This window comes from Alosa alosa, chromosome 17, assembly GCF_017589495.1.
Source record: "Alosa alosa isolate M-15738 ecotype Scorff River chromosome 17, AALO_Geno_1.1, whole genome shotgun sequence".
Lineage (NCBI taxonomy): Eukaryota > Metazoa > Chordata > Actinopteri > Clupeiformes > Clupeidae > Alosa > Alosa alosa.
Window position 1 is genome coordinate 17,441,231 of NC_063205.1, and position 13,195 is coordinate 17,454,425.

The following is a 13,195-nucleotide window of genomic DNA, read 5'->3' on the forward strand; positions in this document are numbered from 1 at the left end:
AAGGCATATCTTTCGAACACCCCTAAGTAGGTCCTTAGGATAGCCTCGTTTTCCAGCGGAAACAGGAAGTCATAGTCTGTTGTGTATGAATGGTGGCGGTTTTGTTTGTAATAAGTGTTTTCACGGACTTTCTAACTTTTTTTGTGTAGGTTTTATTCCACCGAAGGTATCGTAACAGAAGATCAACTTACCCCTTCAATATTTTGTACTTCTGCAGTCATGATTGAACCCGTGAAACGTGCTGCTGATATGGCGGTGGTCCCGATGGCGGTGAAGAGGCCCAGGACCGAGCTTGTGGTCGCTGCACAGTCCCAGCAGCTGATGACCACTGGACCTCCTCGCACTTCTAGCCTGCAGTCTCCGATCATGCTATTGTCAGGACATGAAGGTGAGGTGAACTGTTGCAAATTCCACCCCAATGGAGCCACTTTAGCCTCGGCTGGCTATGAGCGCCTCATCTTGATGTGGAACGTATACGGAGAATGTGAGAACTACGCCACTCTGAAGGGCCACAGTGGAGCGGTGATGGAACTTCAGTACAACACTGATGGGAGCCTTCTTTTCTCGGCCAGCACAGACAAGACCGTGTGTGTCTGGGACGCAGAGACGGGCGAACGTGTGAAGCGTCTGAAAGGTCATACTTCCTTCGTGAACTCCTGCTTCCCTGCACGCCGTGGTCCTCAGCTGGTCTGCACTGGCAGCGACGACGGCACCGTCAAGCTGTGGGACATCAGAAAGAAAGCATCTGTCCACACTTTTCAGAACACCTACCAAGTACTCAGCGTCACTTTCAATGACACCAGTGATCAGATCATGTCTGGAGGCATTGATAATGACGTCAAGGTGTGGGACTTGAGGCAGAATAAATTGATCTACAGTATGCAGGGTCATGGGGACTCTGTGACTGGACTCAGCTTGAGTTCAGAGGGATCCTACCTGCTGTCCAATTCCATGGACAACACTGTGCGAGTATGGGACGTCAGACCGTTTGCCCCTAAAGAGAGATGTGTGAAGATCTTCCAGGGCAACGTTCACAACTTCGAAAAGAACCTTCTGCGGTGCTCTTGGTCCCCGGATGGCAGTAAGATTGCAGCTGGTTCTGCTGATAGGTTTGTGTACATCTGGGACACCACTTCTCGCAGGATTCTCTATAAACTGCCTGGTCACGCAGGGTCTGTTAACGAGGTCAGCTTCCATCCAGAAGAGCCCATCATCCTGTCTGGTTCCAGCGACAAACGGCTGTACATAGGAGAGATCCAGTAGTCCAGTAGATGGGTTGCTTCTCTGCAATGGTGCAGAGAAAGATCTCGGAATACTGTCCATGGACCATGGGTCCCATGTTCTGTTGGTGCCGCAGTAGGATGTTTGTGGTGATTGCTTGTGTGCATATGAGGGACTAGAGATTTTCAGTCTCATTTGGAGTTTTTTTTTTTTTTTTTGATGAGCCAAAAAGGGTTGGATTTTTTTTTTTTAAAAGATGTGTATATACTTTGTAAGGAAAAAGAAAAATAAACAATTCTGAGCAATGGTGTTTTGTTTTTCATATGTGTTGCAAAGGTGTATTACTGCCACCAATTGAGCTGTGGTGGTGTTGGACTCCAATTGTGATTTCTATTTAGTTATATCCTATCATTTTTATTTATTCATTTGGCTGACACTTTTATCCAAAGAGGCTTATGTAAACTATTACAAGGGCCAGTCTCCCCTGCATGCTAGCCCAGATCCTTAACAACTACATTACCACCACCTCATAAGGACACAAAACATATCATAAGGATCCACATTGATTAACATTAACACATTAACTACTTAGGTTCTTATTAGCAGGGAATAAAACCCTGATACACAGATGTTATGGTAAAGTTTTCACTCTCTGAGGTACCCTATAATTAACTGCAATAGATTTTCCTGTTTCCCTGATATCAATCCTTGAGCAGGCTCAACATAAATGTTTCTTTGCAAATTGATGTAGCTATTCAAACAGGCATGTTTTATGAAGAAATTGCAACAGGTTCCTACCATCTGTTAAACTCTAACTGTATCCCTAATCTCCTGCTTTGTTGCTTTCTCTGTTCTCTCTGCCATCAATGTCATACCACACATGTGATCTGAATCGCAGACATGTACGGCTGAGATACTATAAACTCAGTCAGAGTAATTGCCTGCTCACAGTGTCTGCTGCCTCATTATCTTCAATATCACTGTAAGAGCAAAGAATGCAACAAAACTAATGAAAATAACTGTTAAAGGTTTTCATGATCACATGTAGGCTAGGCTACATACACTCAGTGCATTAATCCCCAGACGTGGAAGTGGTAGTTTTGTTTACATTTTGAAAATACATGTAAATCAACTGAAAATGAAACAGCAAGCAAACAAAACATGTTAACATAAAATATTCCAAATGAGTAACAGCAACACAAGCACATAAACCACAGTACATGATTTGGTTGGATTTTGGTGTCCACGCACAAAACAAATTGTCAAGAGAGGCATTACTTGTCTAAAATGGCAAAAGTCTCTGATATCTTTGTGGCTTTCCAAGTTTCACCAGACTAAGGGGCGGGTCTTATTCAACTCAACCGGAAGTACTTTTCAAAATGGTCTGCCGCTGTTAAGTTCAATTTGAATGGGAAATTTCATACCGGTGCTTGTTTGAGACCAAGTATGTCACTTTAATCTGATGTAAGCATATAGGTTTGTTTAAAAAATGTTGATTTAGTATAACCTTGAACTACAGGTCGTTTCTGTTGCCAGAGAGAGAGCAAACTGGTCTTAGCCATGCCATAGAGCACAGAACAATCCGCTAGCCATGTAGCTAGCTAGTAAGCTAGCTTCCGTGCATGGTTGGGCATTCCAGTTATATTTAATGTAAATGTGTGCCTAATGTGTTTGGCAGTTGTTGAGATTGTGTGGTTTGTCATCTTGTAGTTACTGTTATAGATATTTCCCTACCTCCTTTGGAAGCCCTTAAGTTTTTGTTTTGTTGACACGTGTGACAGCAGTCCGTCAGTCTCCATGCAAACTTTCTAGACAAGTTGTAGAGAATGGCTGTTGAATAGGCCTATGTCAATACCTTTGTGTCCTTTACATGCTAACCCCCGTAGTTTTGTGTGTGTTTGTCCTAGCTTTAGCTATTGCAACAAGGGGTTGCGTGTTATGGTAGCATGACTCCGTCGAAGAACGGCATGTCGAACCTCATCGATAGGACGATGAGGATGAGACGGGAGGAACAGGAGAGACAGGTGGTCCTCGCTTGGGCTGTTCTCAACGTGTCACTCGCTGGGATGATCTACACCGAAATGTACGGTGAACAGTCAGTCACTTCAATCACTTATACTACAAATGAGTTGTGTTTTGTACAGCAATTGCCTGACACTCTAACCCCGTTTAGGTCTGGAAAACTGCTCAGTCGGTACTACAACATTACATACTGGCCTATCTGGTACATTGGTGAGTACTCGTGTGCTTATTTCAGTGTCTATGAAATGCTTGTGAGTTTTTATGATTATTATTCACTTTCTGTTTGTCTTGTCCCATAGAGCTGGCCTTGGCAGCTTTGTTTAGCCTCAACGCCCTCTTTGACTTCTGGAAGTACTTTAAGTACACCATGGCTCCATCCTCTATTGTTGTCTCCCCAGAGCAGCATCGTCTCCTAGGGCTCGGCAACTCTGGTAAGCAGGGAGAGACGTGTGTGTTTGTGCTGAATTAGTGCTATACATAGTCCTCTTTAGGTTTACATCTGTAGCATTCTTGGTGTGTTTTAAGGATTGTCTGAAACACACACATTAAAACACACTATGAACAAAATGAAGCACTACTATAAAGATTATATTTTAGTTTTATGCCTCTGGGGTCCAGAAAATGTTTCCTGAAATGTTATCTTAATAAATTAAGCTTGCCTGTATGGAAGCATAAGTGGTGAAACTAAATATAGACTGGGGGAAAACTAAAAATACATCTGGGGGAAACGTGAACAAACTGCTAATACTTGTATATATAAGGGAGTATATTAAATGGCATTTGTTACACCCACTCTAAGTAATCCTGTCTCTATCTTTGCGACAACCTCCAGGCATCAAGGCCTCCCCTCCACTGAAGCCAGAGAAGAAGGAGAGTCCCGCTGCCACCCAGTCCTTCCCCTTACAGGGGCAGAACGTGCTCAGCTTCAGCCCCTCGCGCCCAGCCAGCGCCAGCCCCAAGTTCTCGCCCAGCTGCGTGCCAGGCTACAGCCCTCCCCTCACCAGCCCCTCCACCCCGGGCAGCAAAGGGCCCTACTCCCCCTCACTCGCCTACGGAAAGGTAGGGGCGGCAAACCCATGGACTGTGCAGTATTATGTCATATAATTTGGATTCCATACAAAAAAGGCAAATGGCTTTGTTGCCCGTTCCAATGTTTACATCCTTAAGAATAAGTGACTGTGTGTTGGATAATTTTGTACGCTTTGACGCAAAATAAAGACAGGAGCCAGTGATCCAAAAGAACAATACAATTGTATTATCTTTGCAAAGAGAGAGAATGAGACAACAATGGTTTGTACCCAAACTCTGACATGTTCTGCAGGCAAGCTTCTTTTATATCATACAATCAGGGTGTGACAGTACTGACAACATATGGCCTAAAACATGACATAGCTTGACCCTCAGGTCAGACAGCACATTCCGAAATTGTGACATGAGCTTCTATCCGTTCCTCTGTGGTTGATTTTAAACTTTCACTTGGGCGACTCGGCATGTTTGGATATTATGCATGTCTGGATATTAGCAAAAGCAGAACTATAAACAGAACACAAGGTTCATGTTTGTAGACTAAGATACAATAATATACAGAACATACGATTTATATCTAAACATAAGAGTCAAAATGACCGAACAGAAGATTCATATATGTGAACCAAAACAGCAGATACATGTGAACCAAAACGGTGCATGTGAATCAAAACAGCATCATAAGGATGCATGTGAACTAAAACAGCATCATAAGGATGCATGTGAACTAAACTGAAAAACCAAATCACTTATAGGTGATTTAAAACAGTGCAATAACTTTTCTTAATTATCATTATAAGCAAGCAGATATATAAAGAGTTTTTATATTTCTCCAAGAGTGTGTTTTCTTGTTTCAAAGGTGGGAATCTGCTGGAAAAGTGCCAAATGTTGATATACCAGTGACATGTGTAGTGTGTAGGTCCACTAGCTCAAACTGTAAAACATCTTTCTTTTGGCAAAAAAATGTCTGCTGCTATGCTATGCTTTGCTCGGTCATATTCCAAATGTCACACTGATTTATCATCTTTTTCATTCAAATCCATATTATCTTTAGGTGTTGAACCACCCTCTTAAAATTCCATTGTATTCACACTGTAACTTGATTCCTCTCCAGTTTTTGTAAGTTGCTTTGAACAAAAGCGTCTTATTTTTCTCTCCGGTAGGTGTTGAACTACAGTCCGTCCCCCGGCTCCCCTCCCTACCCCAGTAGCCTGGGACCCGCTGAGGGCTCCAGCCTGAGGGCGCGCTACCGCACATCCCCCTCCGTCTTCAACTCCCCCGGTGGGAAGGAGGACTACATCGATGACCTGAAGGGCCTGGAGCGGTTCCTACGCTCTGAGGAGGAGAAGAGCCACCGCAGCCAGTTGGGTCAGCAACATCATGATGGATGATGATCAAATTATTAAACTATTCAACTCTTTATTAAAACTATGGTATTCAACTATTCTACCGAAGAGCACCAGAGGGACACCCGGTCTTAAGCCCACATTGTTTGTGTTCTGGCTTGTTGTTGTCTGCAGGAAGCCCAGAGTCGGCGTCCCCAGCGCACAGTCCCACCTTCTGGAACTACAACCGTTCGGTGGGAGATTATGCCCAGAGCCTGCGCAAGTTCCAGTACCAGCTGGCCTGCCGCTCGCAGGCTCCCTCTGCCCACAAGGACGAGACCGACCTGGGCTCCAAGCAGGCCGCCGAGGAGGTGAGGAGGAAGGAGGGGCGTCTCACACAGCTCAATAGGCCTTTTTCACAGCAGCCATTTTGACTTGAAATGAGGGCTGTTCACACCAAGAATGATAACTATAGTAAAAAAAGTATCGCTCTGGCATAAATTAGAATGATGACATAATATTAGCTAGAGCAGTGGTTCTCAAACTTTTCACAATGAGTACCACTTTAGAAAACAATTGGCTCTCCAAGTACCACCATTATGATGGTATTAAAAAATAGTAGCGTAAGCCAATTTAAAGGTGTTATAAGCGATCACTTCTGTTGATGTTCAAACAAAACAGAGCTAGCTCACTACTCCCTCCCGTGCAATTGAAACTCCTAAACGCACATCTCGTCGGTTATTGGCTGGTGCAGGTTGCACGAGTTTGTTGTTGCCGTTTGCATAGCCTGGCCTGTCTACAGAGACCACGTTTTTTTACAGTGTGTTCAGGGGACAGGCAGCAGCTAGCAGATAGTGAGGAGATGTTTGCTGTATGTGACTAAATGTTTTAGCTAAAAAATGTTTGACATCGCTGACGGCTTCTACACACAGTTGCGTGCGTTGCAGTGCTGGAGACGCATCCCATTCACTTTACATGGGCTCACGTCATCCGTTGCCGAACTGAATTGTGGGTCCGTTGCGTTTCTCCCGTAGCTCGCGCTGAGAAGTTCAACTGTTACTGCACCGACAGACGGCACCGGCCAATCAAGCCAATCGACGGACGGCACCAACCAATCACATTACGGTTATACTTCAAGTCATTTGCATAGCTACCGTCGGGAACACCCACTGGCATGCGTTGACGGAACGCAACTGTGTGTAGAAGCCGTTAGAGTACCTTTAACTACATATTTACATTGGGCAAACTGTTTTGCGTCTTTTTGCCTATAAAGTAGTTTAAATATAACTTAAGTGATAGTATGGTTAGGGTTAGTTTAAATTATATTTTGATACATTTCGAGTGACATCTCAGAGACTCATGGAGTACCACTAGAGTTCGCCTACCATCAGTGGTATCTGTGCCACAGTTTGAGAACCACTGAGCTAGAGTGATAGTTTTTTTGCCGTAATGGTTGGAAGTATCGCTCTTGGTGTGAACAGCCCTATAGTATGGCAAGCTTAGGTGTAACCAGGGCCGGATTGCCCTATATGCACACTAGGCCCAGCAAGTTAATCAAGGCCCCCTCCCCAATTCCCCTTGAGTCAAGCTAACGGCAGGTAGGCCTATACAGTTATAGCAACAGTATCTCATAGCCTACGTTAAGAAGATGAAACCGAATTACCCTTCAGGGCATAAGAAACGGAGGTAAAAACTTCACGAGAATAAACAGCGGGAACAGCAGTCGGGTAAACTTGTGTTCGTTCCTTGGTTTGATGTCAACAAATAATCTGAGTAGCCTATAGTAACGTTAAGCTGATCTGTTTATTTGCAACTCTCCAGCGTGTGTACTGTTGCAGGCCTAACAGGGAAGTGAATCCACTGATCTGTCAGTGGCTTGCTTGCCAGCCTTTCCCAGTCAGAGTACTTGGCAAAAGTTGTGAAATATAACCGCATATTCCGTTATTTTGAATGCCGGTGACTGGCTACATTTAAAAAAAACGAAACATGCGTGGACCCATCTGATTTCATTCATCCCATACATTTTTAAAACGAGTCAATGGTTTTACAATATTTCAGTCAAGCTTTAGTTGGTTGAACGTATGCAAAATGGAAAGTAGCCTAATGGATTAATGGTAAATTATATGAAGTATTAAAATGATAGTTTAAATAGTCTACGTTTAAGTAGTATGAAGTATGAGTAGTAAGCTGTGAAGGTGATTCACACATAATTATTTTTATTTCCCCTAGACCTTTATGGAGAAAAAAAACTATATTTGGTAACTTCCGTAGACATCCAAAATGGTGTGGATTGATTGTATTGTGAGCACTGAGGTGTCAAGTGCGACTGTAAAAAAATGGTTACATTTTGGCCCATAGATTCATGTAGGAGGGGCCCCTTAGCAGGATTTTGCTTAGGGCCCCATGGAGGTCTGAATGTCATTTATGAGGTGTAATTTATGACATCAATTAAGGTTCCAATTATGCTACACTGAAATTAAACCGTAGTTTCATTATTGTTATCACTTGCATCTCTGCTTACTATACTGTTTGTTTGATGGCTGCTGTGAAAATGTTATATGGGGTAGTTGCTTTACAACGACTCTGTAAGGGACCTGAACCTTGATGAAATGTGTAACGTGCAAGTTCAAATCAAGTGATTAGGTGGCTTTTGTGAATGCATTCTGCGATTTATCACAATCAGTTGTGCAGAAATTGACCCTGTATGATGTATGTTGTCAATACATGTACTTTAATATTTAATTTCCTTACATTTCAAGAGAGAAAGAAATGCTATGTACCGGTTGCTTTATTACACCTCTCTCCCACTTGACCAAAGCCCTCATTGTTTAATGACCTAAATGATTTAAATGTTTCTGTATTGCAGTTCTTCAACAAACTAAGCAATGTTTTGCTGTAATGTTAGTCGCCCGGTCTGTCTTCATCTTGCCAGTATCACTCAGCAAAGTTGTGTTTGTTGCCCATGATGCGTATTTTCTGTTTTTTTTTTTTTTTTTGTTACTTTTTATTGTCTTTTTTTCCCCCCACTTGTAGGTCTGGGCCAGAATAACCACCAGTCGCCTCGTAGTGGACAGTATCGACACATGGACTGCTAAACTGAGAAATGTAAGTAACATCACACACTAACCATCCTCTGTCAACAGTGTTACAAGACAAGACCAGATACAGTTCCATTTAATTAAAAAACATCAGTCAGCTAAATACAAATACACTGGCAAAAGCAAATAAACATTCAGGCTATTGGTATATCAACTGTCTGTGAATAGTAGATATGAAGCACCCTAATTTAAATGATGGTCAAAGTGCAAGGTCTAAAGTGTTACCTAAAGCTAAAAGTGAATAACTTTGCAAAATAAATTAGCTAATTGAATACCATGACAAGCATAAGACGCTTTTTGCAAATGTACCTTGACTGTCGTATAAATTGGGGACTATGAAGTTTATTTTACATATCCTTTATTTAACCAAGTGAGTTTCATTGAGATCTCTTTTCCAAGGTTGCCCTAAAGTGTGGTCTAACTGTGTGTGTGTGTGTGTGTGTGTGTGTGTTGCAGTGGATTAATGACACCATCCTGGTCCCTCTGGTGAAGGAGATCGACTCCATCAATAGTCAGCTCAGGAGGATGGGCTGCCCTGAGCTGCAGGTCGGAGGTGAGAGACTTAGGGCAGTGGAAGCATCATGGCTAAGGAGCTGGGCTAGCATGCAGTAGCCAGAAAAGTTGTGGGTTCAATTCCCAGCTGCCACCGTTGTGCCCTTGAGGAAGGCACTTCATTTCAAGTTCCTTTGTGGACAATGGCCCTTGTAATAATTGTAAGTCGCTTTGTAATGTATGTCACCTTGGATAAAAGTGCCAGCCAAAAGACTTGTGTCTGAGCAAAACATTGGTCAGGGCTTAAAGTTCTCAGGCACTGTGTTCTGGGCTGCGCTGTCTTGGATTTGCAAACGATAATTATAATTTTATTATAATTATACAATAATAGTTATGTAACGGCTTTGAATACTCCTATTGTCTCTAACATTGTACTCTAATTAAAATGTGTTTATCTTGTTCACACGTTGTCCATATGCTTCTGTGATAGAGACGAGCATTAGCAGCTTGAAGCAGGCAGCGGTGACCAAGGCCTTGGCCATCCCGACCCTCAACACCATTGTGCAGTACCTGGACGTCAGCCCCAACCAGGAGTACCTTGTGGAGCGCATCAGAGGTGTGTGTGTGTCTGTCTGTCTGTCTGTGTCCGTCTGTCTGTGGGTCTGTCACAGAGATGATGGTGCTCAGGGCTCTAAAGCCTTAGCGGAAATCTAATAAACAGTTGCTGGGTAATTGTGTAAAGTGAGGTGAGCTGAAGTGTGCACTTTTCTCACGACAGAGTTGGCTCATAGTGGCTGCATGAGCTCATTTCGTTGGAACGGGGGCGGAGACGTGAAGAACAGGAAGTGGGACACGGACCTGCCCACAGACTCTGTGGTGAGCAGAAAACACACACACACACACACACACACACCGACCATATGACATGACAGGATGGTTGTCTGCCACAAGATAGTGGACCTTTTTGCCCGGGCTTGCAACAAACACCAGCAGTAATGCTCCTGGAAGTGTAGTCAAGCTGTCAGTGCTTCAACAAGCACAATACTATTATCCAAAACAAGAAGAACAAGAAGAAAATAGTTAAATATATTATATATAACCATCCAAAGAGCAACTTAATTTATAGCTTTTTAGTCCAAGAAGTGCTCCTGTTCAAACATTTTTGTAAGCACATTATTATTATTATTATTATTATTATTATTGGATCGTAACTGTAAAAATAGTCTCACCGTTCTGCCATTACTCCCCATGAGAGATTGAGTGAAATCGCTCTGATATTCAGCACTGACTTCATCCTGTCTGTAGGTTCTGATGCATGTGTTGTGCACATACCTGGACTCCAGGCTGCCCCCACACCCAAAGTACCCAGACGGGAAAACCTTCACCTCACAGCACTTCAGCCAGACCCCAGACAAACCTGGTAAGGGACCCATGCACGCAAAAAACATCCCAGGCTGCTTTTGAACTGAACAGTGGGCCATAACCTTTGAAGCGACACAACATTATTAAAAGTAGAAATGCATCGAAACCCATTAGGTGTAAGTCTGTATGCTGGTTTACAGAACATTGTTTGTCTGACAATAAAGTACTATCTATCTAGCGATCGATCCATTTAGCTATCAAGCTATCTCTGCCTCAAGTTAAGGTCAGGATTAATGGAATTTAGGTTTGGTTGGTCTGTCTGTCAGTTTGTGATTTGTTGTTTTCTGTGTGTCCAAACAGATGTGACCAATGAGAATCTCTTCTGCATCCATCATAGCAGTATAAACCCTCCCCATTACCAGCTCATCTATCAGGGACATGTGTACAGCCTGCCCAAGGTGCGGTTGGCTTCACCTTCCTTCCGCTACTCATCTCTAACCTTCTCATTTCATTCCTTTCTCTTTTGGGGACGTTCTTTCCTGCAGCTTTTCTCTGTCTTCCTGTTTTAATTATTATCTCTCTCTATTTCTCTCTCTGTCTGTCTGTCAGTCAGTACATCCTGAGTGTAACCCTTTTGTGTTCTGGCTGTCTCCACAGGGCCGGAACAACCTGTTCCACACAGTCCTCATGTTCCTCTTCATCATAAAGACCAAGGAGTCGGGGATGCTGGGGTAAGACCCTTCCTGCTCCTTTTATTTACTCCTGGTTTTACCCTTATTTATGCTTCTCTTATTTGTGTGTGCTTTAACTTAACGTACTATATGAGTTTGGCCGATTTTTAAAAGCTATAAAAATGAAATTAATGTTGAGTTGTAAGATGTGGTGCTGTTTTATGGTTGATTAGCCTCTAACAGCCAACTCTGGTTTTATCTGGTCATTCATTTAGATCCCCTTTGAGTGTAATGTTTTTTTCCTTCCGCAGGAGAGTAAACTTGGGTTTGTCTGGCGTTAACATCCTCTGGATCTTCGGAGACTGAGGTTCTGTCTCCATCCCCCATTACCACCACCACCTTTTAAAGCACATCACATATGGACAGCAGACTCCTCCAGCACAAAGATGAAGGCTCTTCTACCGAGAAATACGTAGACCATAGGTGGCACGCACACCAGTGTGCTCTGCAATACTCTTATTGCCACAGTCACCAGTATTTAATAATACTGCTGTATTTACGACTGCTAGATCATGAGAAGATGCTGTTATCTTACGGCATTACTGAATGTGAATGCTTACTTAAAAGAAAAACTCCACCCAGCGTCTGGCCTCATACCTCATCAGGTATCAATTATGTGTGTGCGTGCATGTGTGCTCTTTTTTTAAGTAGCTCATTTTGTTTTTAGTAGTAGCTTAATACATCAGGCTTGTATATAATGAACTGGAGGATTTGTGTATGTGTGGAGTTTTAAGGAACCCACAGTAGTTTGAATGTATATAAGCGTGTGTTATATTTTAAAAATGTTTCTCATGAGAATGTCCTGATTGTCAGGGTCTTTGTATTTGATTTTGTGACTTTGGTTTGGTTTGAGTTGGGCTGTTGCTCTTTCTCCACCGTGTCAGGGCAGGGTCTGCCCTACTCCAGAGACTCTTCATTACTGACTGTAGTAGGCATGGAGTGGTGTGGAGCTTGTGGCCCTGCCCTGCACTGACTGTTAACTTGCTCTCAGTCAGGCGGCTCTTATTTGAGATGAAATGACCGTTTGGGACCATCTAGTGTAGGTTCACAGATACACATACTTGTCTGCCCCTGAATGTCTGTGTCTTGACCTGATCTAGACTCATGCTGTACTGAAATGGCAGGCTTTTCCTGACTGTAACTGACTATGTTAGAGTAGAGCTGGCCTTGGTCTGTAGCCGATCCACTGAATAAATCTGTCCCAGAGGCAACTGCTGTCTGTTGCATTGTGCACTGTGTGGGTGGCTTCCCATACATGGACTAAGTCCTATACAGTCCTAGACTAAAAAAGCCCTTCAATGAAGATCTCCTTTTTAGTCCAGGTTTGGGCTTAATCCATTCATGGGAAACCGGCCCTACGAGTTTTTGTGGGAATGGGCATTCATTAAGTCCGATGAGACTAGATCAGCCAAACCTGCCTATGTGCCGAAGTCCACTCTGCCTGAAATAGCTGTTTGGATGGCGGGTCTGTTCAAAAGGGCTTCTTGTTTTTTACCCACTATGTTAAAAGAGTGGGGACTGGTGACTCTGACTGCATACAGTGATTTAATCCTTTTTTTTTGTATTCACATGTTGATGTAAATTGTTATTAAATAACAAAGGAAGACCTTTGAGAACTGTGTAATTTCTTTGAGTTTCTTGGATTGATAATAATCCGTTCAGATCATTTATGTTCATGACTGTTTGAGAATAACGGGTATCTGGTATCACATATTTTAGTGTCACATATTTGTTCTCAAGATGCAATGTGTATCTGGTTCTTGTGGATGGCAGCTCTTGTCCACCACTGTACCATAAATGAGATGTGGTGGTTGGGTAGCAGACAAGAAGTACACAGCCATTCGCACCCATCAGTGTAATAGCCCTCTACTACAAATGTTCTCAGCTCTGTGTTGCTTACCACTTTTTGTTACCTCTC

The 13,195-nt window shown here is 43.0% G+C and overlaps 2 protein-coding genes across 3 annotated transcripts; both read left to right on the forward strand.

Moving 5' to 3' along the window:
- The first annotated feature begins 50 nt into the window (after positions 1 to 50).
- Positions 51 to 1,522, forward strand: LOC125310651 (U5 small nuclear ribonucleoprotein 40 kDa protein-like). The gene has a single exon (XM_048268272.1). It carries the CDS (start codon positions 220 to 222, stop codon positions 1,261 to 1,263), a length of 1,044 nt encoding a protein of 347 aa, XP_048124229.1. The 5' UTR covers positions 51 to 219; the 3' UTR covers positions 1,264 to 1,522.
- A 1,045-nt stretch (positions 1,523 to 2,567) lies between these two features.
- tmem209 (transmembrane protein 209) lies at positions 2,568 to 12,883 on the forward strand. Of its 2 annotated transcripts, none has more exons than XM_048268287.1 (15): positions 2,568 to 2,665; positions 3,129 to 3,304; positions 3,395 to 3,453; positions 3,543 to 3,674; positions 4,076 to 4,302; positions 5,433 to 5,637; positions 5,790 to 5,965; positions 8,628 to 8,699; positions 9,149 to 9,245; positions 9,675 to 9,800; positions 9,963 to 10,060; positions 10,490 to 10,604; positions 10,907 to 11,004; positions 11,204 to 11,277; positions 11,529 to 12,883. In XM_048268287.1, the coding sequence occupies exons 2-15, from the start codon at positions 3,168 to 3,170 to the stop codon at positions 11,581 to 11,583; spliced, it is 1,671 nt and encodes a 556-aa protein (XP_048124244.1). In that variant the 5' UTR covers positions 2,568 to 2,665; positions 3,129 to 3,167; the 3' UTR covers positions 11,584 to 12,883. The 2 variants fall into 2 exon arrangements, with proteins under 2 accessions (XP_048124244.1, XP_048124245.1); XM_048268288.1 differs by having other exon boundaries at positions 2,581 to 2,685.
- Positions 12,884 to 13,195: the final 312 nt, after the last annotated feature.